At 37.6% G+C, this 25,459-nt stretch overlaps 1 protein-coding gene across 2 annotated transcripts in view; it reads left to right on the top strand.

The window, feature by feature from the left end:
• The window catches only part of LOC113051835 (ubiquitin carboxyl-terminal hydrolase 10-like), a 43,393-nt gene extending 18,654 nt beyond the window's left edge, over positions 1-24,739 (top strand). The window contains exons 2-15 of one of the 2 annotated variants that reach the window (XM_026215966.1): positions 3,912-3,980; positions 4,763-4,808; positions 5,166-5,225; positions 6,087-7,286; positions 13,333-13,424; positions 13,541-13,650; positions 14,268-14,326; positions 14,488-14,588; positions 15,887-15,986; positions 16,087-16,264; positions 17,169-17,334; positions 17,689-17,833; positions 18,669-18,734; positions 21,579-24,739. In XM_026215966.1, coding sequence (XP_026071751.1) covers positions 3,912-3,980; positions 4,763-4,808; positions 5,166-5,225; positions 6,087-7,286; positions 13,333-13,424; positions 13,541-13,650; positions 14,268-14,326; positions 14,488-14,588; positions 15,887-15,986; positions 16,087-16,264; positions 17,169-17,334; positions 17,689-17,833; positions 18,669-18,734; positions 21,579-21,766 — 2,580 coding nt within the window. In that variant the 3' untranslated portion in view covers positions 21,767-24,739. The remainder of the gene's footprint in view (positions 1-3,911; positions 3,981-4,762; positions 4,809-5,165; positions 5,226-6,086; positions 7,287-13,332; positions 13,425-13,540; positions 13,651-14,267; positions 14,327-14,487; positions 14,589-15,886; positions 15,987-16,086; positions 16,265-17,168; positions 17,335-17,688; positions 17,834-18,668; positions 18,735-21,578) is intronic. The other variant, XM_026215967.1, reaches the window with a different exon arrangement.
• The last annotated feature ends 720 nt before the right edge of the window (positions 24,740-25,459 follow it).

Below are 25,459 nucleotides of genomic sequence, written 5' to 3' on the forward strand. Positions count from 1 at the left end.
ATATACTTTAAACCAGAATTTTATTTCTGTGGTGACAAAGCTGAATTTTCAGCATCATTACTCCAGGTTTCAGTGTCAAATGATCCTTTAGAAATTATTCTAATATGACATACAGCCAAGTATGGTGACCCATACTCAGAATTTGTGCTCTGCATTTAACCCATCCAAAGCGCACACACACAGCAGTGAACACACACACACACACACAAAGTTATGTTGCTCAGTATAAAAATCATTACACTTATAGAAAGTCCTCATAATGATAGATGCACCAACATTTGTGTAGGCTTCCCAACCATTTTTGATAACTACTCCTGCTGTAACCTCTAAACCATAATGTCTCTCTCCTTCCTGGGGTTTGGTGGGTTGGTATAAACGTTTTCTCTGAAATTGGTCACCCTAGCCTTTGCTTAAGCTTTTTTGTTTTGTTATTAAATAATATTTAATTCAATAACTCATTATATATATTTAACAATAGTCTGTATGATTAAATTCTCATTACCGAAAAAGAGGTTCTCTCTACCGCAACTGGCCTTAAATTGTTGCGGTGAGTGAAAATGGTGTGGCGGAGGATGAGGTGTCTTAGCATGTTTTGCTAACAACAGAGAAGCCACGACGATTTAGCTAAATTTTTACTCCGTGTATATAATCAGTCATTAATGAAGTATATTTTCATAGAAAATTTGTAATTAATATTTTTCTAAATGTGGAAAACTACCCGTTTCGGTGATGATAATCAATTTGTCGTGTAGACGTTCTGACAAGAGAATTTTACACTTTTAACTGGAACAATATGAAGTTATCTGCCTACCTTGTTGGTATTTCGAAGGTTCTGCCTAATGTGTTGCTTCATTTAAAATCAAGATTTATATTTAAAAAAAATTGTGAGCATAAATGACCCTCAAAAAATATTGCGGAGGTTGAGAACATTAGTCATGGACACTTTATATTTCCACTATTGTATCATTATTATTATACATGAATATTCAGTCTGTCATTTTTCTGTCATGTGAAAAATTATGGAAGAATATCCATTTACTTTTTTCAGAATACTTTAATTGTAATTTGTTTAAATTACAACATAACATAAGTTAAGATACAGCTGGACGCATTGCGGTAATGAGAATTTCAGCAGAAAATCCAATAAAATGCAAAAATAATTAATTCCTATGTTGAAATTACTCTTTGTGCAAGGTAGAGAACAGTATTGTCTTTATTATGGTGTTTTTAGATATTACTAAATTGCATGTTTAATATCTAAAATCACTAGTGACATGGCGTTTCAACTGTTTCGTGAGAATGACCCTAATGTTTTCTCTTGGTTCTAAATAAATGCGACTTGTGTCCAGTGCGACTTGTTTTTTCCTCGTCATGATGTATTTTTGGACTGATGGGACTTATACTTAGGTGCGACTTATAGTACTAGAAATACTGTAATCAAAGTTAATAAAAATAATCAACAACAAATGTCATCTTCGTTAAACTTCCGCCAGTCACGTCAAAACACATCAGTGAATAACGCATTTCTGTGGATGAAATGCACCTAAAAATAGTGGATGAAACGGAGTGAGCTGCTGCGAGAAAGATGCGTGATCCAAGCTGCCAACAACCTGGGAATACTTTATTTTAAACTTCAAGCTAATGCATCTGCATAACGTTTAACACTGCTTGTCCAGTAAGGCACTTTGACAGGTAATTAATTTTATAATTTTAGAGAAGTTCATGTGAATTTTTATTTAACATCTTAAATATTCATCTGTACTTTACATTGAACTATGGAACGGTCTCAGAACACTTGTAATATAGTGCACAAATAATTTATGGTGCTTTTTAATGTTTTTGTGCCTTTCGTGGGGCCTAATAATAATAATAATACAGTATATTATATGCTGAATATTGGATTTGGATTGGTTTCATCTGACCGGTACCCAGTTTGGCAGAAAATGGGAATATCGGAGTAATACCGATACCGAGTATCGGATCGGTGCACCCCTAAAGTTAGTAGACTTACATGGAAATATTCAAGCACAGTTTATTTGTTGTTTTTTTTTTTTGATTTATTGTATTTGTCAGTTTGTTTTAATTTGTTTCTTTGTTCTTACAGTATCTTATTTTGTAAATATAAAAAATGCATGCACACTGGTGCATTTACAAATTGATGCTCTATATTCATTTCCTTAAATATTTATTTTACATTTCAGAATATAAAGCAATTTAAATTCACAATTTTTCATTTATATATATCTATATACTCAGGGGTTATGTGATGAAAGTTGAGTCGAAGTCAACTTGTCACTGATGACATTAGCATAAGCCTGGAGCTTTAAAAAACATTTTGTGCACAGCTATGGCATATGACACAGAGCTGCCCACATGGTTATTTGCTCCTATAACAACTCATTTTTATCAGTTCTTTTGTCTGTGGGTTGTTATTTCTCTCAGCTTTCTGCTCGTTCTAAAATAAAATAACGTTACTGATAAAGTAGCACAGTAAAGATCACATTCATAAACGCATTAGTGAGCGATTGCGTGTGAATTAATTCTACCTGGCAGCGTCTCTCTACTAGTAGTGAAGCTGTGGGATTTAGTTAAGAAATAAATCATAGAACTTTTGAGTTTCTAAGCTATTTTATTGAGATCACAGAACTGTGTTGACAATACATTTCCGCACTGAATTATTCTGTGTGGGAGCTGTCTGTGTGTGATATACAAGCTACTTACAGTGCAGCAGCGCATTAGATTAGAACGGCGTTAACTTGATTGTACAATAAACTGTTTGTAACGTGCGTTCGATTTCAAATATACAATAATATAATCACACCTGTCTCGTGGAGCTTTCCAGTTTGGAAACCGAGCGTAAATGTGAAGTTTTATTAATTTGTTTTAATAACGATTTATCATCCTGTCATTGTGCGCTCTATAGGACCACCAACTAGTCAACGTCAAGCTTAAAGTGTCATGGCGGAGCACTGAAGTAGACTAATCGATTAGTTGGTGCAACCCCTAATAAACTATATATATATATATATATACACACACACACACACACACACACACACACACACACACACACACACACAAAAGTACTGATAGGAATTCCGTTAAAGTACTGGATCCATGAGCAGTAATAACGTTAAAACCTTAACTATATCCATCACTAGGCAAAATACCATCAAATTCTTGAGGCAAATCTGATGCCCTCTGCCAGAAAGTTGTCAATGGGGAAACAGGTTTACCTTTCAACATGACCAATGACCCAAAGCACACAGCAAAACTTAGCACACAGTGATTGAAGGAGAAAAAGGTCAATGCTCTTGCACGGCCTAGTCAGAGCCCAGACTTAAACCCCACTGAAAATCTGTGGAATGACTTAAAGACTGCAGTCCACAAATGCTCACCATCAAATTGAACTGAACTTAATCAGTTCTGCAAAGAGGAGTGGGCAAATATTGCAAAGTTAGTAGAAACAAATGCCAACAGACTAAAGGCTGGAATTAAAGCAAAAGGTGGTTCATCAAAGTGCAGACTCAAGAGGGTGATCCTTTTTCCAACTCAGTTATTCTTGTTTTTTAATTATTTTCTGACATGTTGGTGCTATATTTTTCACTTGGATGTTATAAGTTGCACTGGGTTAATACAGCTGGATAAAAAAAAAACTATGTCCGTCTTCATTTCAGCCTGCAAATCAACAAAACGTGATTATTTTAAAGACCACTGTAAATGTGCTGAATTTAATAATGCACTAATTGTGGTTCTGACTCTGATGCCAAAATGACCACCTCAGTATTACAGCATGACATAATATTAGTAAAGGATTGTGTTTGCAATTATCAATGTTAAAAGCAATTCTAATCATTGTCAGATAACATTATGTACTTCTGTTTGTGTTTTTTTGTTTTTTTTTTCCACAGTACATCTTTGGGGAGTTCAGCCCAGATGAGTTCAATCAGTTCTTTGTGACTCCCCGCTGTTACGTCGAGGTAAAATATTCACACACTTGAATGCATCTTGAAGGCACTTGAAATGTTATGCTGTCCAAAGCAGTCTTTAACCTTTAGAGAAGTAATTACTTTTACTTTATTTTTGTTTGCAATTACCATTTTTCTAAATGTAATCTAATTCTCTATTACCATAATGATATTGTGTTGGGGTGGAGCTTGTTTTTTTGAGTTTAATATATGTAAAATAACTTTTGTATTTTCCATTTTTCCCTACACGTGCAGCAGTTTAGCACAAAATGAAAACCGTCTACCCTAGTCAGTGTTTAATTTATACATTTGTTTCTTTGCAAATTTAAATGGCAAATTTCTATGTAAAATTAAATGTGCAAATGTTGCATCATCTGAAACTGAATTTGACACTGCACTTTTAATGTATCGGTTAATAATAATGGTACAAATAGTTACTTTTAAATCTTGCTCCAGTTTGTTACACAAGGTATGGGGAATGTTACTTCAAATATAGATACATTGCCGTTTTGCATGTTACATTGCCAATGTTATGCTACCATACTCTACATCCACCTTTTTCCCTCTTTTTCTTCTGTAGAAAAAACTGCACACGTCATTATTTAGCACACTACATCCTCTGTCTGTTTTAATTGCAAATTAAACTCTGGCCTTCCACTCCAAATAGCATGTTATAAAAATTTTACTTGTGTTTAGTTTAGATAACATTTAAATTTGTAGGTTAGAAAGGTTTGTTTGTGTACATCTACTTTTATTGACTTCATGTGATTAATCTCGTTCAAATTTCTTATCAGCTTCCCCCATTCAATGATAAAGTCTCCTGCGTCAGCCATTCCTCAGGTAAGATCAAAGCATCACTTGAATGTTGCTACAAGTATTGATTCAGAAATAAAGATACGAGCTATAAATGACTAAATTCATAAATTACTCCGACATGAGAACATACAATGGTTTTCATGTATTCTGCATTGACCGTATCTTACATCCTCACACGGAAAACAAAATTTGTAATATTAATTTTACCTATTCACATTCTAATCCTTAATTGGTAGAATGGTCCTCATTCATCAGAGTTGAATATAAACCTCCTTAGGCGACATGCCAATATATGTACTTCTAATAATCTCTCCCGAGACAGTATCATATTGCCCTCTCAGGTAGTTGTGACCTTCACCCTCATCTGTATCAATTATTTAGGAGGTTACTGCACTCCTGCTGTGCCTTACATAATGGAATCATTGAGACGGCAGGTTTGCGGTGAGTTTTCGGTCCACTACACAGTGCCTTACTCTTCTGATTATGTTGCAGAACTCAACACTCAGGTCTTAAACACTGACAGCTTTCTAAACCTTCCCCTTTTTCAACCTTAAACCCTTACTTCTCATTTTTGCCTGTCCATTTAATCTTTGGAGCTTTGCATGCCTAGGTGCCGGCGTCTCTCTGGCGCATATGTGCATCTACCTGCAGTGCTTGGAGTTGGCGGGAGACTTTTGACATTTTTATTTGTATTTTCTGGAAATTCTCTTTCTAAATCCATCACATCTCCAGAGTGGACTAAGAATGTGACTTCATGGACCGTCTTTCAGGATCTCTAACTTCACCTGAAAACGTGGCAGTCTTGACAGTCCACAACCTGCTTATGAGTTCGTTCTTCATGTTTTTTCCTAAAATAAAACCTCTAAAATGAATACTAACAGAGGATATATGGTCTTATCTATTCATTTGTCCACTGCTTGGGAACTTCTTCCCATGGTGACTTCTGGGTGTTTTGATTTCGCTGATCACTGGCTACTTTTAAGACTCAAAGTCTTACAGTAATTGTGACTTGCATTCACTAACACTGTTTCATTCACTTCAAACTATCCTTCACTGCTTAGTCTGCACAGTTCAGTACCACAGCCACTTCTTTTGTATCCTGTCAGATTTGTTGTAATTAATAACTACATGATTTGTTGTGAATACAACTTTGTTCATATTTTAGCCTTTAGAATAGCTTATTAAATAATCAAGTTAAGATTTGTAACTGGAAACTTTTCTAATTTAAAATGGAGTACTTCCCTGTGGAAATTCCAGTTTTGCTGTGCCTTTTTAATCTAACTGACATGTTTTGATCTACAGGAGACGACTACCAGCATATCGAGTTTGGCGTGGATGAGGTAATGAATGCAGAGTCTGTGGCAGTGAAAGACTCGCTGTACAAAGTCTCCAGCACTCTTAATCCTCAGGCCCCTGAGTTCATCTTAGGCTGCCAACCACCTCAGAAGGCCCTTCCCACAGCCACGCCAGTCGCTGATATCCCAGATGGCACCGACTTCGACTCCCTATGTTGCAGTAACTCCGAGACCTCAGTCCTGGGCAGCCACCAGGCCTGCTCTGATATGGATGGGGTTTCGGGCGGCTTGGGGCAACGGAAGAAAAAGAAAAAGCGGCCGCCAGGATACTACAATTATCTGGAGGGTTCTGACAGCACTGGTTTGGCCACAGATGAAGTGGAGGCCTCAGGCCTGGTTAACGGACATTCTCCAAATGCTCCACTCCTGGGTTCAGAGGACATGGTAGGGGAAGTGCTAGCTGGGGCTGAGCTCATCCCCCAAAATTCTGTAACATCCAGCACATCTACACCCCAAGCCGACCCTTTTTCCCATCAGAGGACTTGTGAAAGCCCTGAAAATTTGACATTGGACTTGACTAGCGGAGCTGCCTCTTTTTCAGACAGAAATGGGGCATCTTCTTCGTCTACTTCTTCGTCCTCTCAGAGCAGCGGGGTGGCACAGAGTGCCAGGACTGCAGAGCAAAATGCAGAACCCCCAGCTCTAGAGAATCCAGTACTCCTGGGTAACGGAGGGCACAGCTCCTCTCCTCCATCTCCTCTTCCCCCTGATGCTGCTGTGGCCACCCTCAAAACCACAATTCCTGCTACTACTGATGAGAGGGAGGCTGAGGGCTCGGGGGAGGCTAACGGGCTGCCAGAGACTGCCTCGGCTGCTGGAGCTGCAGATGGACTCCAAGACAGGGTTGAAATGGGCGAGGTGCAGTCAGCTTCCTCTGTAACTCCTCTCTCCTTAGACTCTGAAGTTCAGCCGCCAGTCTCGCCCAGTCCCACTGCAGCACCTGTGGCCAACCCCCCGAAATCCTGGGCCAGCCTCTTCCACAACTCCAAGCCTCTGCCTGGAGGTCCTCAGGCTTACGTTGAGGTAAAGAGTATGCCTGCTGTCGTCACTTTCACTCCGGCTGCTTCAGAGTTACCTGAAAAGGCCATTGAGGTGCATGAAGGCCCTATCCCTGTGTCTGAAGACCCTATGGCCCCAAAATTGGCAGGTAAAATGTGACATGAATATGCATTCTGTGTGAATGGCTTGTTTTCGGTTTTAATCTTTATCAAGATCCTTCTCCACACTAAGCTTCTATATTTATGTAATATTTAGAATGAACAACGCAGCAGCGGAGCATCAAAAAATTTAAATGCAACAATATCTTTTACAACATCACTGCATCTCGCACGCCACTAATGACACTCCCTGATGGACACCTTACATTCAAATGCAAATGTTTTTCAAATTCTACTAATTTTACTTCCTTGTTCACAATCTCCGCGTCACTCGCAGGCACAGCACTCAATTCAGCATGTGTTTGTGCGTGCTGTCTGCATCACTCATAGCACGTGCCTATATCGTATGCCATATCGGAAAAATTTTTTCTATCGTTATCAAAGTACTGTCGATAAATATCGATACCAATTTATCACCCAGGCCTATCACCAATATTTTTTTTTTCATTGCTGGAGAGTGTATCAAGTTGTTCCGATTCCGATACTAGTATCAGAAATATCTCCGATACCACAACAAATTCTGGCATCATACATGACAAGTACATGAACCCATATACCGATCCGATACCATTTTCTTACACAAAACCTAGTTATGACCGCTAGCTTTGCCTAACCGCTGCACGGTTCTTCCTCGCTGCTCCGAATGCATTGCAAACACAGGAAGTTGTGCTGTGTTGCCACAAGCAACCCATTTAGAGCGGCGTAGAAGAAATGAAAACGCATTAGCAGTACTGCGTCATCTATATATGACTGGATCGCTCATCGTGTTCTAAACTGCCAACAGACAGCGAAGCCGCTTCTATATTATAGATCAGTGGTTAGCAGTATGTCTCTGTAGTACCGGTAGTTACCGACTCCCGAGTATATTCGGTACCCGCAGCTGCATTCAGTCGCTTCTGTGTTAGTCAAAGCGCAGGGCTCCAGACAGTAGCCGACTATATACTAGTGTCTGTGAATATTAAACTGAATAAAGTAAATTGACAATATATTAAGCTACTGTTGTAGCCTACAGTAGATTTAGCTATGCCTCTATGTAGTAATAATAATAGGTCTCTATTAATAATAATAATTGTCTACACAGTTGCTAGTTTTTTACTTGTTTTGTTGTAAAGAGATTATCTGATTAATATATAATTTTTTTTATATTCCTAGACTTTTGTTGCAGTTTTTTATACAGTTATATTGTAAAACTAAAATACCTTTTTTAGTTTGCGGTGTTAGATTTTTGGCTGCATTTGAAGTTCTTTTTCGCTTAAGAAAATAAATACTGTCAAATTCATGTCGGATAATAAAAATATTGTATTTGTTCATGTTTTATTAAGGGATCAGTCTGAAGCACACCATAAAATAATTCTAGCAATTTAAACAGGGCTAGTAGTATATACAGATACACACCCAGGTATCGGATCAGTACTCGGTATCGGCCGATACCCTGAGCCCAGGTATCGGAATCGGTATCAGGAAGAGAAAAAGGGTATCGGAACATCTCTAGTCATTTCCAGAGTAAGGGTCTTTGCACACAGAGTCCGAAATTTTCACATGCTTTTTTTCTTTTATTTGTATTCACCATCCTTTCCTATCAAAATGCATGTTACAGATATGAAAAGCAGAAAATCGAACCTGAATCCAAAATTCGGATGCAGTGTGTAAACATTGACACAATGTAAAGTCGTATTTATTATTCAATGTGTGAAGTCTCCGTGTGCAATGGCCTTAAGGCTAAAAGCTAATATCCATATGTTAGTCAAGTAGCATATGGATGTCATAAAATATTTTTCATATGACTGAATTTGTGTTTAACATAATTTAATAAAGATATTGTAAGTTACTAATAATTATAATGCTTACAGCTTATCAGCTACAGAAAAATAATCAAACAACATCACTGACATCAATTCGATACAAGTTTATGGACTCCTTTTATAATCAGTGATTCTATCACTGCATGATTCATAAATCCCTTCTACTTCGTGCATGCATCTGCACTTGGTTTATGATGAGAGAATTTGAAAGAACAGAATTCAGACTCTTCTGAATGCCTTTGGCCATTGCATTCATAAGCTCAACAGAGTTGTGCGATTTGGTTATAACGCATAACACTTAAAGCTTTTTTGAGGAAATATTAGGTAGGGATGCACCGAAATTTCGGCCACCGAAAATTTTCGGCCGAAAATGGCCTTTTCGGTTTTCGGCCGATAGACTTTTATCACCGAAACAACACGGCCGAAATGTTGTGATGACGCAAAAAGAAACCGCGACCTGCACGTGCACCTGCATAGCGAAGACCACGAGCTCCACGCGACATTCACTTAACACCAGTGAGAACATTCTCTCTCTTCTTATTCCTTTATTCGCAGCACTAAAGCGTCTCCTAACAAAGAGATTAAGACGGACCACGAAGTAAAAACAAAGAAAAGTACAGTCTTATAGAGTCTGTTAGCACACGTCTCACTGAGATCTTTTCGGATCCTCTGCACTTCATCGCGAATGTGCTTGATCCGCGTTATAAAGACCATTACTTGGATGCGGAAATAAGGCAGCGTGCACGAGAAATGATCCAGGCCGCGCTGGATGCGGAGAACCCGCGTGGAGACGGAGAAGCGCCAAGCGCAGGAGACAGATCAGAGCGCAGAAAAAAAGACTGGTCTCTGCCAGATGAGTGGCATGCACCATTGTTGTCTGATATGTTCAGTGGAATTCTGCAAGAAAGTGCCTCAAATAATAATACGTTGGCTATTTTGTTCTTATACACACACACACATATACATACATAATATCAAATTGTAGCCATATTTATGCTAGATTTTCTGCTAGATTTCTGCTTTAATTTGATAAAAAATGTTTATTTATGCCCTGGCCCTATTTAAATACACTCTCTCAAATATTTCTCAAATGTCAGGCAGATGACAAGCTCAACTGCTCAACAGCTAGATGGTTATCTGTCTGAAGTCCCCATCCCCAGAAGTGATAACAGTCTTGCCAACTGGAGAAGTGATGCACTTTCTAGTCCTACATAGAAAAAATTCAAATGCACTTGAAGAGAACTGTTCATTTTAAAACCTTTCTGCAGGCCAGTAGGCCTGTACATTATTATTAAATATACACATGAGTGGGATAAATTTTTAGTTTGAATTTTATTTTATACTGTGCATTGTTGCAATGTGCTTAATAAATATTTGCATCATTTGTAATTATGTATTTTTCTTTTTTTTTTTTTTTTTTTTTTTTTTGTAAGTTATGTAATTGTAATTATCTTTGAAACTTTAATATTAATTTATGCGATTGCAATGTCTTAATTTTAGTAAAGTTAGTACACGGTCATAGCAATAAATGCAATGATACTAATAATTGGCATAATTTCTTTCGGTGTTTCGGTTTCGGTTTTCGGCCTTGGTTTTCTCTTTTTCGGTTTTCGGTTTCGGCCAAGAATTTTCATTTCGGTGCATCCCTAATATTAGGGCTTACTTGTTCCATTATATTAATCAGATATAAAAATACTAGCCTGATGATGATAATAATCTTGATATCATCAAAAGCATCAGCCACAGGCTCTGACCATCACTGATGCATGATAATATTCTCTATCAGCACAACCCTAAAGGAAATGCTTGCTAACTCATTTTCTTAGATTGTTCTCCCAAAAATGAAACTAATTTACTTGCCCTCGTATTTTTCTAAATCTGACACTTTCGTTCATCTTCAAAACAAAAATATATTTCTAAAATATTCTTAGAGGTTTTTGTCTGTTTATTGAAAGTCTAGTCCACTTAAACTTTAATGCTTCAAAAAGTGTGCATACTAAAGGCATACTAAAAATAATCTGTATGATGAACAGAATTAATTTAGGCTTTCATTCTCTTAGTCTGATAAATGCTAATTCATGGAGCAAATAAAATACTGTAAACCAAAACTCAACAATACTTACTGTGAGGTTTATTCTCTTGTCATACATAAGCATTAACTAGGCTCAAACGTGCTTGTATGTGCTTTTGAGCAATAATCATTTATATTGATCTAAATTATTTTCCTTTTATAAAGCGATCGTGTCTTCAGAAGACTTTGATTTAAACGGCTTTATCCACATGAATTACATTTAATTTTGGCTTGATTAACGATTGGATGTGTCAAAAGTTTTGAGCGAGCAGACTTTCAATGAAGGGATAAAGATCTTTTAGATTTAGTTAAATATCCTTATTTCTGATTTGAAGATAAGGATTCTTATGGATTTGGATTAAAATGAGAGCAAGGTATTTAAGTTTAAATTCTTGGGATAAACTGTTCCTTTATTTGTATTTTTTTATTTTATTTCTTCCATATCTGTATTTAATTTATGATGTTTGACATTATCAAGGCACCAGCATATGGTTAAATGACATGGTTTAGGTTAACATTTCCTAGTGAAAGTGGGGGAAAGAAAAAGGAAAAAACGTGAGGTTGAAATGACAAGCTAATTTGTTGAAACTATTCCTTTTGATTCTGTGGTTCATGTTTCTGTCCATAAGATGGCAGCAGCATAACGCATTGCTGATTTGTGGACAGCACCTAAACACTCCAGACATGTTATAAGGACCTCTTTGCTCGGTTCTTTTAAAAACCACATGTCCTCTTCCTGATGCTCAAATTAATCATGACATGTCTCAGGTAAAGGCCAACCCAGGTGCTGTTTACTCATCATATTGCTAACATTAATGCTCAGAATGGGAATTCACGGGAATCCCAGTCCGTCTCCATCTGAAGTACAAAAGCAGGGTGGATTTCCATCCAGAAATCCAATGGCTACTGCTTATTTTAAAACTGTGTCCTAATTTTGTGACCTTGGAACCAATCTCCGGGACTCTCCACTGCTTTTAACACTTTTTTTTGGGGTTTCCCCTGCTGTTTCTCAAATATGAGAAATCTTGCGCGATTATACCGTTTTATGATTGGACACATTCTATTGATCTCAGCATTGGCTTATGTGCCACTCAAACATTGAGTTTGACTCTCTTCTCCTGGGTAAATGCGTGCTCTGTTGCGTAACAGGAAGAGCGTTTGCTTGCTTGATGGCATTTTTGTGACTTTCAGATGTGTTTATCTTCAAGGCTGCTAATGGAGATGTGATTTATATGGCATTGTGAATCTGTTTTTATTATACATATATACTTGAGCTAGAAAAGGTGGTTGTGAAACAAGTTTCTTTCCATCAGCGTTCCTTTTGTCACTCGCTTATCTCTTTTGATGTAAGACACTTGGACAGGCACTAAGTGGAGAGGAGTCTCAGCTCTTGTCCTGACCATTGGCTGCCCTCATATGTTTTCAGAGTAAATCTACAGAGTGCTATTATGCATTTTGTTTGGCTTTCAGATTGCATTTCGACTCCGTCTGCTGGTTTGAGTTAATAATGAATGTGATGTGGCCAATCAAAATTTACCCCCATTTCCTTTTGCCCTTTATTTTATTAATCTTATGTATAGTGCATCATGTTTATAAATCAGTTAAACAATAGGCAAATAGCCACTATACTTTAAACCATCCAATCGATTCCCAATTGATTTTTCATTTTCAGTAAAAAGTAAAATGGGTTGTATTTTCAGCATCCCCTTCAACTTGAAGTAACATTAACATTTTTACTGTCCAGGGGAAGATGGTGATTTGACATGCATAGCAAAACTGAAAAATACACTTAACTCCATTCAAATGTTGATAAATTCAGATTACCACATTACCATTATTTCAGCCTTCCTAGGCGTGGTACAAAATTCTCCTAATTTTTGCCACAATTAGCTTCATTGTGCATCAGCATGCAAGGTTAGAGTGATGGACATAGCATTATTTTTCACTCCACTGACAAGAGATGGTTAATGATGATTGACTAATTTGTCCAGACTTGTCTTTAGACTGTATATCTAGTTAAATTGTTATTTCTGTTCAAAAACAATCTCGTGTAAATGCTGCCCAAAGCAACACCCCTCTAATACTCCATCTTGAAAATATGAGGTTTGCACATCCCCAGTATTTCATCCATGAACATGATACATTTTTCTATTCATCTGTCAGAATTAATCGAGAATGTGAAGTTGATACACAAACCAGTGTCTTTGCAACCAAGAGGACTGATTAACAAGGGAAACTGGTGCTATATCAATGCTGTATCCTTTTTCTGCACCACAGTTCTTCCAGTCTTAATGATCTTGTTTAAACTCAACAATACTGAATTGATCAAGCATGTCTTGTTTATATATCCTTCCTTGACACTGAGCTTAAGACCCTGCAGGCCCTGATTGCATGTCCTCCCATGTATCATCTGATGAAGTCTATTCCCCTTTTCACTGAGACTCAGAGACCCTGCACATCCACACCCATGATGGATAACTTGTAAGTTTCAGCCTACTTCGCTGCCATGATAAATAATTATTTCTGCTGTTCTACAAGGCCTGAACTACATTCAAAATTAGTGATTGATTTTAAACTTGGTTCCGATCTATAATGCAAGATTGTCATAGGCCACCACAGAATTTATTTTAGACCAGAACTACCAAACATCCAAAGCCTGCATTAGTTTTGAACTTCATATAACTTGAAATTCTCCATTGAGAAGTGAGTCTTGATTTTAACTGGAGTGAAATGACAGGAAGCATCTGTTTGTACACTGATACCAGATGTCTTATCTTTTAGTTTGCTTTCAATGTTAAATATGAAATATGTGGACCTGACTGTAGCTGAAGTACTCTAATTGACTTCAATTAATCAACATAAGTCTGTGCAAATCGCAGCAAATTCCTTTCCCAAAATAAAAACCACCAAATCCACTTTTTAGTGTTGTCAGGCTACGACGTACTATAAAATTAATATTAAAAGATTGGTTTACTGCTGTTAAAGAAGAGAATAATTAGCCTGTCTGCTGTTTCGTGCGATTTACTGCATGCAGTGAAATGAGAGGATGGTGTTTTTATTCATTTTTAATGAATTAACCATAATCTTGTGTCTTGTAGTGTTCGTCTTGTGAATGAGTTCAGCAATATGCCTGTCCCTTCCAAGGCTAAACAGCAAGGTAAAGGCTTTTCAGAGTTGATTTAAAAAAAAAAAAAAAATATATATATATATATATATATATATATATATATATATATATATATATATATATATATATATATATATATTAATTCCCACTTCTGTATTTATAGTTTACATTTATCCTTTTCTCTTTTGTAGCTGCTGGAGAGAAGATAATGAAAGACCTTCGAGTGGGTGCTCCTTTTGAACCCACATATATCTATAAACTCACCCTCATCAAATCAAGCCTTTCTGAGAAGGTAAGCATTATGAAGACTGGGCTGATTTTAATAAAGAGTGGGTTTTTCTTAGGTCCTGTTCTTTGAGGGTGTCCAGTGGTACACATTTTGAATGTCTCCCTTTATCTTAAGAAAAATGCAACTACTATAAATCTAGAGTTCATGTAATTATTGGTAGTAATTACCACCAACAATTTACTAGTTGGTCAACTCTCTCAATAATTATAGACGACATTTGTGCTTTGCACATCCAAGGACAAGACCTTCCTGTTCCGTATCTTTTTGTATCTGTCTGCACATTCACTAACACTGAGGAATGTGTGTCCTCAAATGAACAGGCTCAATGCTGTAAGATAAAGACCTCAGTTAATGAGCTGAATCGTTGGATACACAGTCTTCCGGATGTGGAAGAACAAGAGTGTACCTGAGAAATACTACCTTTGAGGACAGTATAGAGAGGATGGATGGCATCGGTGCATGTCCGAATTGGACAGAGTATCCCTTGCCACCTATGATTTCCCATAATCATCAAGGCCGACCCATATCATGTGACAGAGGCAGTTGCCCAGGGCACAAAATGACTTATATATATATATATATATATATATATATATATATATATATATATATATATATATATATATATATATATATATATATATATATATATATATATATATATATATAAAAAAGACATTTCTGGACATGGACAGTACACTGTACATACATTTTCAGTGGAGGGAAAGAAAGCTCTGACGAAATCTAAAATATCTTAAACTGTATTCCAAAGATGAACGGAGGTCTTACGGGTTTGGAACCATATGAAGGTGAGTCATTAATGACATAAAGGGTTAGTTCACCCAAAAATGAAAATTAAGTTTGTGAATTTCCACTGTACATATGCACAAAAACGAAATTAAAGATATGGGTATTAGATTAACTAGCTAGCCAGTTGGCTAACATCTACAAACAAATAGAAAAAACCTCAAATCTCGCCTAGGGCACCAATAGAGCCTGGGCCGGTCCTGATAATCAGCTATGCCATTTGGCTGTTGATTTTAAAGAACTTTATTCAAATTATTGAAATGTATTATTTTTCCAGTTTTACTGAGAAATAAGCATTGCAGTAATTGGGTTAAAATATAATTTGGCTCTCATTCGTCCTTAGGCTTTATGGTGCCTTGGAAGCCACTAATTTCTGAAAGTAGTACCTTCATTCAAAAGCTTAGTCATTGTCTGATTGGTAACTGCTTTTGTTTGGAACAAAGTCAAAGAATGTGGCACTGTTAGCATGTTAATGATTTCTGTCTTTCTCTCAGGGGCGCCAGGAGGATGCGGAGGAGTACCTTGGTTTCATTTTAAATGGACTGCATGAGGAAATGCTGGCACTGAAAAAGCTCATCTCTCCACAGGAAGACAGTATGTTCCTTTCTGAATTCTGCATTATTTGCAGGAGAAATCAGGCTCTTGACTGGTGTCCTGTCCACTCTAAATGTATTGTTTTTCCATCTCTGAACAGAAGCCCCCACACCAAATGGGCCCGAGTCTCAGACTGGAGTGGAAGAAGACCCTGCTGAGAAGGAGGAAGGCAGTGATGATGAATGGGAACAGGTCGGGCCCAGAAACAAAATCTCCATCACCCGGCAGGCAGATTTTATCCGCACTCCCATCGCGGTCATATTTGGTGGTCACATCAGGTAGGCTTTGAGCACATTTCCGTGTCCGCTATTGTCAAGCTGGTACTCCATGCTAACCATAGATGTAAAAGCACCTATATGCTATTCTACACCACCTCAAAAGCTCTATCTGGTCTTAAAACAAGGCTTGAGAACCAATGCTGTAGAGTTGTAATCCTCATGGCTTTGAAGCACTTGACCTTTTTGACCCATTAGACCTCAGAGGTAGACCGATATGCAGCACTTCTGCAAGGAAAATAAACTTGCAGAAAAGAAAAGCCATGGCACCAGGAATGGGTTTGGTCTTTCCATTGGCACACACTGCAGAGTGTGGTATGAACCAAAAGCTCAGAGAGTGAGGTGCCATCTTCAGCCCATCCTTTTGTCCTGAAGCTCACTGTTGAATAACAAGCTCTGTGGCTCACCACCACCTCCCAGCTAATTTAGGTGGCTGCAGAAATGCAGGCGCCTGAACATGTGGGGGTGGCGAGGCTTAAATGTAGCATTTTCTCTATGCGTTTAGGGCTAACGTTTGGCTATGGAGTATTTGGTTGACTGTTGGAGAAATTAATTGCCTAACTAAGCCCTTCTTTTGTTTTCCTGTAAGAAACCTATAGTTTATGGTTTTCTGATTCATAATAGCGTATAATTTGATGGACTTTTTAAGCTTTTTAGGGCTTATTACTTATGATATATGGTTTAGTTTTTTTTCTCAATTGTTTCTCGCCATGAATATAGCCTTGGTAGCTGTCATGTTGCTTCATTATAATCCAACTTAGTTGCCAACTTTCTTAATTTCACGAGATAATGATTAATTTCTTTTAATATGGTTTAGTTTGACCTTTTTGTCTTGTTGTAACAGGGAGAAGTGGTTTACTACATTATTAGATGTAAATTAGTCTTTTTTTTTTTTTCTTTTAAATAGATCTGTGGTATACCAGCAGAGCTCAAAGGAGTCCGCCACCTTGCAGCCCTTCTTCACGCTGCAGCTGGACATCCAATCAGAGAAGATCCGCACAGTCCAGGAGGCCCTGGAGGTACTGGTGGCGCGGGAGTCCGTTCAGGGCTACACCACTAAGAGCAAGCAGGAGGTGTGAATCATTATCAGTAACCATAATCTAACCAAAAATGTGTCTTAGTTTTTCTGTGAGCTGTTGACATGAAACATCTTTACTGCTGCATTGATGTTTCCCCTTGAAATCGGAGATGGATTTGAATGCCATTACTGCTAAATTTGTAGCTGTCTCCTTGTGTGTTAGAATTGTGTTTTATAAATGTATTAAATGATGTGAAACTTGTCCCTCATTTGTGATGTGCAGTTGCTCATGGTGCCAGAGCTCAGCAAATCAGCTTACTAATGTCTAATCATCAACTCTTCATATTTAGATGGGATGGGGGGAGAGTTTTTGCCGATGCTGATTTCCTATCTTCTTTTTCTGCTTTAGATTGAGATCAGCCGGCGAGTGACTCTTGAAGAGCTTCCTCCAGTGCTGGTGCTTCACCTCAAGAGATTTGTTTTCGAGAAGACCGGCGGATGTCAGAAACTGGTCAAGAATATTGATTACCCTGTCGATCTGGAGATCAGTAAAGGTGATTTTCATTTTTATTTCTCCACTGAAACTATTTTGCTGAGATCACAATGATTTTAGCAGGTTTCATCAACAACTCAGTTAGATGCATGATTTCAGTTGTGCTTGTTCTTTACTAGGTGACAGAAAGAGAGAAAATATTTTCCGCCATCTGCATCCCACTGTAACTGCATGTCATTTTATTTTGATAGTAACCTCTAAAGGTTTAACTTTTGCATTATTCCAAATATAGTTAAAGACCGTTATAAGCTGACTGTTCCATTCACATTGGAGATGGTCGTATTACTTCTATTCTCGATCTTCCGCGCACATTTTCTTCATTCTGTGCGCATGCACTGTGCAGGTCCAGTCTCTATATTTCACTCAGCTTTACTTGAGAAATCTCTCTATTTTAATCGATTGCTCCAAGATGATAAACCTTTACTTTGAATATCTGGTGAGTGTGGTTGTGTTTCAGGAAAACTGCAGTTATGTTATCAATTCTTCTACCCATAAATAAACCTGGGCCCATGTTCTTAAAGTTTCTAAGGATCCTCTCAGGGAGCTACTAATTTAGCTTGAGAGTGATTCAGAACCAATTTGAGAGCGAGGAAAAGACAAACTTTTATCTTAGTGAGGAGGCGGGGCTGACCCCATTTCTACGTATGACATTCTTTTGATGATTGTGATTGGTTGCAACTCTTCATCAATATGTGCCCAGGTTCCCCACTACATATGAACTTGATAAAAATAAAGAAGCACTAATGAGGGAGCAGCATAAAGACTTCTCTAATAGTTAAAGTTGGTCAGCTGTAAAACTGCTGCTGTATATTAAAATGATTCATCATGATTTTCAGATCTCTTGTCACCGGGTGTGCGGGGCAAAACTCTGAAAGGCCAAAGAACCTACAGGCTCTTTGCAGGTATGTTTTTTTTTATTATTATTCTGTCGTTATGCTGCAACTACACATTTAAGTCTACTCTTTACAGTGCGGTTCTGCATTGAGCCCTAAATTATAAATGGTTTTGGTTCGTTCTGTAAAGCACCGAGAGATGTTACTGGTGCTGTGTGATAACAGCATCTCTGGTGCTTTAGTAATCTGGATGTTAACTCTCTGGAGTCGATTAATGCATTGATTAATTTCTATACATTGTCCAGATAAGAGCAATACATCTATCAAATCTGTAAAGGGTCCACTTTTTTTGTATACAGACATAACAAAACTTTGTGCATTTATAAAATAAAGATAACAAACTAGGTGTGCTGTCTGCAGCCTTTGTCTGCGCTGATCTTAATTTACAAACGCGTCATTAAAATGAACTAACTCAGTGAATACTCAACGAAGAGACATGAGAGAGATATCTGTAGAAAGTTAAAAATTAGACATGTCAGGCTATAACAGAATATTTGTTTTTGGCGGCACTTGTTTAAAGTAATCCATATGAAAAAGCGATGTCCGTTTTTCACGTCTAAGTTAAAAGGATTTCTGAAGGATTGTGTGACTGGAGTAATGATGCAAAAAAATTCAGTTTCAAAGTCAGCTTTGATCCTAATAAACTGTTTAACTGCTCCCCCAAGTGGATATTAAATTATGTTGTTGGATAATTAAATATATTCTAAATAAACTAAAAACATAAAGTTATATACATTTATTTTGTCCTTAAAGTATTTCTTGTATCTCCTCACTCTCAGTGACACAGCTGACTGAAAGGCTCATTATGTAGCTCATTCAAGTGATTTAACATTTTTGGTTTTTACACTAACCACACATAACTTTTTTTCTCAAAAATACAATCATGTACATATTATTATAGCCCAGTTTGTGCTGATTACAGTGAGATTAGACTTTAGCCATTTAGATGTTTATTAGAAACTGAAAAAAGCACAAATGTCAGGGCATGACAACATTTCTCCAGGCCTCAAAAACACCATTAGACGCCAGAGGATTAACTTGCGTATCAATGACCCCAAGAAACTTTCTGCTATCTGTGATAGCTAAGAGTAAAAAAAAAAAAAAAATGCTGTCACATGCATAACTACATTTACGTAAACTGGGTCGAGACAACCAGGCTGGTTTGTTTGCTTCTTGTTGCTGACTAGTTAGGCCTTGTCTTTCTCTTCTCTCCCCCCACACACGACTCCTTGACCTTTTTAAACACACATGGCCTTCCCTTACAGGAGAAGTTCACCTTCTTCCCCGCCTCCAGGAGTGAATTGTAGTTTATTTTTCTTTCTGAGGGGAAATAATTGCTCTCCACTTGTCGGGTAGCCTGTCCAGCATCCACTAGCAATAGTTGCCATACCAGTACATTTCCCTGAAACCTCTTTTCTCTTTTATGCTATGTGTATGTAAATTAATGTTTACTTCAGATTAAATCTGTGTGTTTACAGTCTTTAGTGGAAGTGTAAGCGATAAATTTAAAATGTTTACTGTAGGTCTTCTGTGCACTGACAACACAGGTAACAAAATATTGAGTATTTCTTTATTAACATAATAATTCAGGAAATTATTCAACATGAAAGTATTGGTATCAGAAATGGATTTGAATATATTACAGTGAATAATACTATATAAATGAAAAGCTTAACTTACTATCTTGGAAATAAAGCTTCATGTCTTTAAAACTGTACTGTATATAGTCAGTTACTTAAATTATGTGTATATTTTTACTGTCCTGATTGAGCCACATCTATTTCATACTCTCCAAGATCACACAGATATGTTCACTACCATTCCCATCTCCATGTTAAATGTTGTAAGCTAAATTCATTTAATCCTCGTTTAAATCATTACCTGCATCAGAATGAATGCGGTTAACGAAATCAGTTAGCTACTGTATGAATAAAAACACTATAACTAAATTATATAAACAATTAATAACTGTACAAGGCAAAGGAAGGTATACGAAGGATAAATCTTTCTTCAGACTTCGGAATTAGCTCTTTATCGTTTATGCTATATATATATAATATAATATGAGGTTGAGGTCTTATCCGTCTGATGTCTATCATGTTCATGATGTTCGCTACTGTAATGAACGTAGCTTTTTAATAAGTAGGGGAAATTCCTGACATTTAAAAAAATATATATCGGTTTACCTGCTGATAAAAGGGTGTTTGCATGTTAATAATGTACAGGGATACTTTAGAATTATAAACGCTTACTTGTTCTCATTAAAATCATACAATTTCCGATTAGTTCAATAGACCATAGTTGTAGTTTAACCTTTCGGAGAAGAGGTTTATAAAGAGTCTAAAGGTTGTTTAAAGTATTGTGGCCTCTGAAGCATGTAAAGAGCCCAAACTCCTGGAGAATCCACTCCTGGAGCCCAAAGTTACATATTTTACTTTATTTTTTTATACTTTAAAAAAATCTTTCTCTATTTTGGACTCAAATGAAACAAATGATTCATAAGTCTTGCATAACGTGAAGCTGTTTTGCATTGATGCTAGTTAAAAACAAGTCAAACACAAGGGGGGAAAAGGTCAGATATGTGACTAATCCAGTCTGAATTCATTATAAAAAGGCATCATATGCACCGCACGAGTTGAATTGTGTAATGCTCGAGGTTGTGACATTGTTTAGCTACTGTAAACTCCACAAACTTCTGCCGCCTTACGGTTTGTTTTGGACCGATATGGCACTATATTTTTACATAGCTGCACAAAACTATCTATCGCGCTATAGGAGTGGCAGCAAAATCTATTGGTTGATACGATTTGCTGGAAATTTAAGTAGAACTTAATTGTTTGTTTTTTCCCTCAGTTGTCTATCACCATGGGAACAGTGCCACGGGTGGCCACTACACTACAGATGTCTTCCACATCGGTCTGAACGGCTGGCTGCGCATTGATGACCAGGCAGTGAAGATCATCAATCAGCATCAGGTGGTGAAGCAGACTGCAGAGCGCACTGCCTACCTGCTGTACTACCGTCGTGTGGACCTGCTGTAGAAACCATACTCATACACACAAACACGCACACACAGATGTACATTCAAACACACGTTTACATGCAGACACTTACACGATCTCACACACACAACCACGTGTCTCAACAGGAACACTGCCCTACTTCACGATTGTCCTTTTCCCCTCAACCCTGCTATTCCAGAGAGCCAGCTTTTCCAACTTGTTTCTTTTGTTTGTTTGTTTTTTTGGAAGACTTTTCTGTAGTAGTGTGTTCCCCCTCTGCACAAGGCCTTGCGTGGGTCTGGAGAAGCTGTGGGGAGATATGTTAGCACTGCAGAACGCTCCAGTGAGGAGAAACAGACCTGAATCACTGCAAACGTCCACCGCCTCATGTTGACTGGCCAGAGAGGATCCCAGCTGAATGAACTCAAACCAGTTGAGGCCGATGGACTGCTGGAGAAAATAATTATTTTTCCTTTTTTTTTTTTTTTTTTTTTTTTTTTTTTTCCTTTTTTAAATGGCATAGGAAAAAGTTAGTGTTTTGCCTTTTAGCAAGAGATGTCGGTCTAATTTGCAGCAGTTAAGTGGAGCCTGTTAAATTTTTGACTACAGCATCAAAGTGGCCCAACACCAGCAAGCTACCAAAATTTGTATAGATCTCAATGTAGGGGTTTGTTGAGTCCACAAGCAAGACACTTCAACTCCACCAACAACACCACAACCTCTTCTCTCTCCCCCATTTCTCTCACAATCCTGATGCTTTATATTACACTTGAGTCATGGGAAAAATAAAGAGCGGGTGGGAGAAAGGGTGCTGCAGTGTGCTGAAATGGTAAAAAGCAAAACAAGAAAAAAGACAAAAAAAAAAAAACTAAAATTGGCTTGAGAGAGCTTCAGTGTGATTTTTGGGTGTAGGATTAGAATGACTATCTTACAATTTTAATGCGCTTTAGGATATAAATGATTACAAAAGCTTTGTGCACGTAATAAAAAAAAAACATAAAAAAAAAAACGGTCGATTAAAAAAAGGCAGATGTGCGTTGTTTGCGCATTTCTTGCAGATATTTAAGTTTTAAAAGTATTAAATGCAAAAATCTGATTCTTGGCGGCCGTCACCTTAATCCGCTCCCTGGGGGGGGTTATGCTTGTTCTTTAGGCTTTTTGTGTACTTTCATGCAGGCGAGATACCAGAGATGTCCAAGACTCCATCATGAACATTGACTCGCCTTTATTTGTTTTTGTTTTTTGTCCCCCTCTCGCCATCTTTCATTAGTTCTGTTTGGTCTTTTCCTGTATCATCAGTAAAAAGTATCTGCTGAGCCACTCCTGCCAAGTTTCAAGAGGGAGCTGTGTTGAGATACGTCTGGTCTGCATCTCATTCTGTATGTTAGCCCGCTCCGAGCAGTCAGCCTGTGATGTTGAGGCTCCGTGTGCAGCTCTGAGGATAATATCTCAGAATGGATGGCAAGAAATGTCCCTTGCTGCAGTCAATTTGCTGTGTCGCACGAGGTGAGATCAGATTTGCCTGATTAAGTCTTAAGTGCAACCGCAGATGCGCACAAACAGCAAATTATGTTTCTTTCTGTTTTAGAGACATTGCATCATCAATATTATACCTGGCTGTATTTTGATTTTTTTTTTTTTTTTTTTTTTCAGTTTTTCTTCATGCCCCATTCAAGTAGTTTCTGTCCCATTAAAATTGATCTTTTGAAAGGAAATGTCCCAAGGTTAAAGCACAACAGTTAATAAAGTTATAAGTACTATGCTTGACCTTATTTCAATTTTTTTTCACTAAAAAGTATCACTGACATGAAGAAAGTGTATTTTGATTTAATAACTAACAATGTAACATTGCTCTACTTTCCTAGGCCCAGAAAGGATAGACAGACTTTTTGCTTTGGTGAAAAATTGTTAAACAGCTGAAATTACTAAAAACTGTTGGTAGCTGAAATAATCATCAGATGACCTAAATAAAAGTGGTTTGAGTGATGAGTGTTTGAAAATTCTGCACACATTCTTGTTCATAACCCTATTACTGAATATCTCTCTAATAACAGAACTTTTTGGGAATGTTTCAGGCTTAACACTTGGTATATCCAATCTTTACGCAAGTGATACGTGCATTTTAGCGCTTCACAACTGCGCACAATTTTTGTTGTTGACAATTGTAGAAAGTAAACCTGTTGCTTCCAGGAACAGATCCTTTGAGCTGAGCCCTTCACACGCTCCCGTGTTAGGCTGGTGTGAACTCATCTTTCCACTTTAGAAATGCAGAGCATGAATTTCACATCCATCTGAATGAGCTTATTTTATCCCAGCAGCACAGTCGGAACATGACTTCGAATCCATGTAATCCCAGTTTCTTGTCATTAAGAAATGTCAGATTTCATTGTGTATATATTGTCGGTTTTTCCTTTCAATTGCTTGATTACGGTTGCCACGTCATGTTTAACCGTCTGACCTTTTGAACTTCCTGAATTTTGGTTTATTTGGATCTACAAAAGGACACAAGGACGCATCCCCATGTGAAACCAAAGGATACAGAGCCTCGATATAAACAGACGCTGTTGCCTCTTATGATTGCTAGAAGATCAAATGTACAAATTAAGTACCCCCAACCTCCCAAATTTGGTGTCTCCATATTGCACCGTTCAAGAACTTGACCTGTTTTCAGCTGACATGCTGACTCGTCACCAGAAGAAGCGTTAGGAAAATCACCACTCTTCCTAACTGTCGGTTTTAATGTGTTGACGCCTACTTGGTCACATCTGATGTGCTCATCTTGTCTTGTTTCTCTTGCTGTCTCATTCTTGGCCTTCAGCCTTCTACTTTTGTCAACTGTTCAAATAAAAAATTAATTGTGGCAAGCTTTATTTCAATAGCAGATTCAAGTCTGGAGCTTTTCAAATGAGGCTGTGAGAACAGTGTAGTTTTTTCCACCACATGTTGCCCTCTCTCTTGAGGAATGTGCAGCGTAACCATGAGAAAACATGAAATAAAGACAAACCGATCCTTGCAATTTCTCCTTAGCATGTATTCTAAACTAACCCAAGTAGGTTGAATTTCAAAATAGTTTTTCTTTGTCCTATTCCACATTTTTTTTCCATTGTTCATATGTTCTCTGACTGTTCTGCATGCACTTGTGGCTCAGTTGGCTGCCTGTTCGTCCAATGTGCATTTTCTGGGTTACATGGCCTCACTGTTTGTCTGGTAAAGGCTGTCTCATCACTCAAAAGAGCTTCCCATGATTAATGCTTCTCCACGCAGGTTTGGTCCTGGAATTTTCTTTGTTAATATCATAATACAGTTTAAGATCTGATACAGGGGATGCAATCTAGGGTTGGAGCGGATGATCATAGCCAGAATATATATGGATATACTTAGTGCGTAACTTGGCACTGATCTGTTGTTGGTAGAGGTTAGATTTGTGACCCTAGAGCACAAAACCAGTCTTAACCAGTGTCCATTTTTTGAAGCGATGAATAAATAAGCTTTCCATTGATTTATGGTTTGTTAAGATCTGTCAATATTTGGCCAAGATACAAGTATTTGAAAATCGGGAATCTGTGGATGCAAAAAAAAAATCTAAATAGTGAGAAAATTACCTTTTAATTAAAGTTGTCCACATGGATTCTTAGCAATGCATACAAATAAAAAATAACGTTTTGAGATATTTACGGTAGGAAATTTACAAAATATCTTCATGGAACATGACCTTTACTTAATATCCTAATG

The sequence above is a fragment of the Carassius auratus genome, chromosome 32 (assembly GCF_003368295.1).
Source record: "Carassius auratus strain Wakin chromosome 32, ASM336829v1, whole genome shotgun sequence".
In the NCBI taxonomy this organism is placed as follows: domain Eukaryota; kingdom Metazoa; phylum Chordata; class Actinopteri; order Cypriniformes; family Cyprinidae; genus Carassius; species Carassius auratus.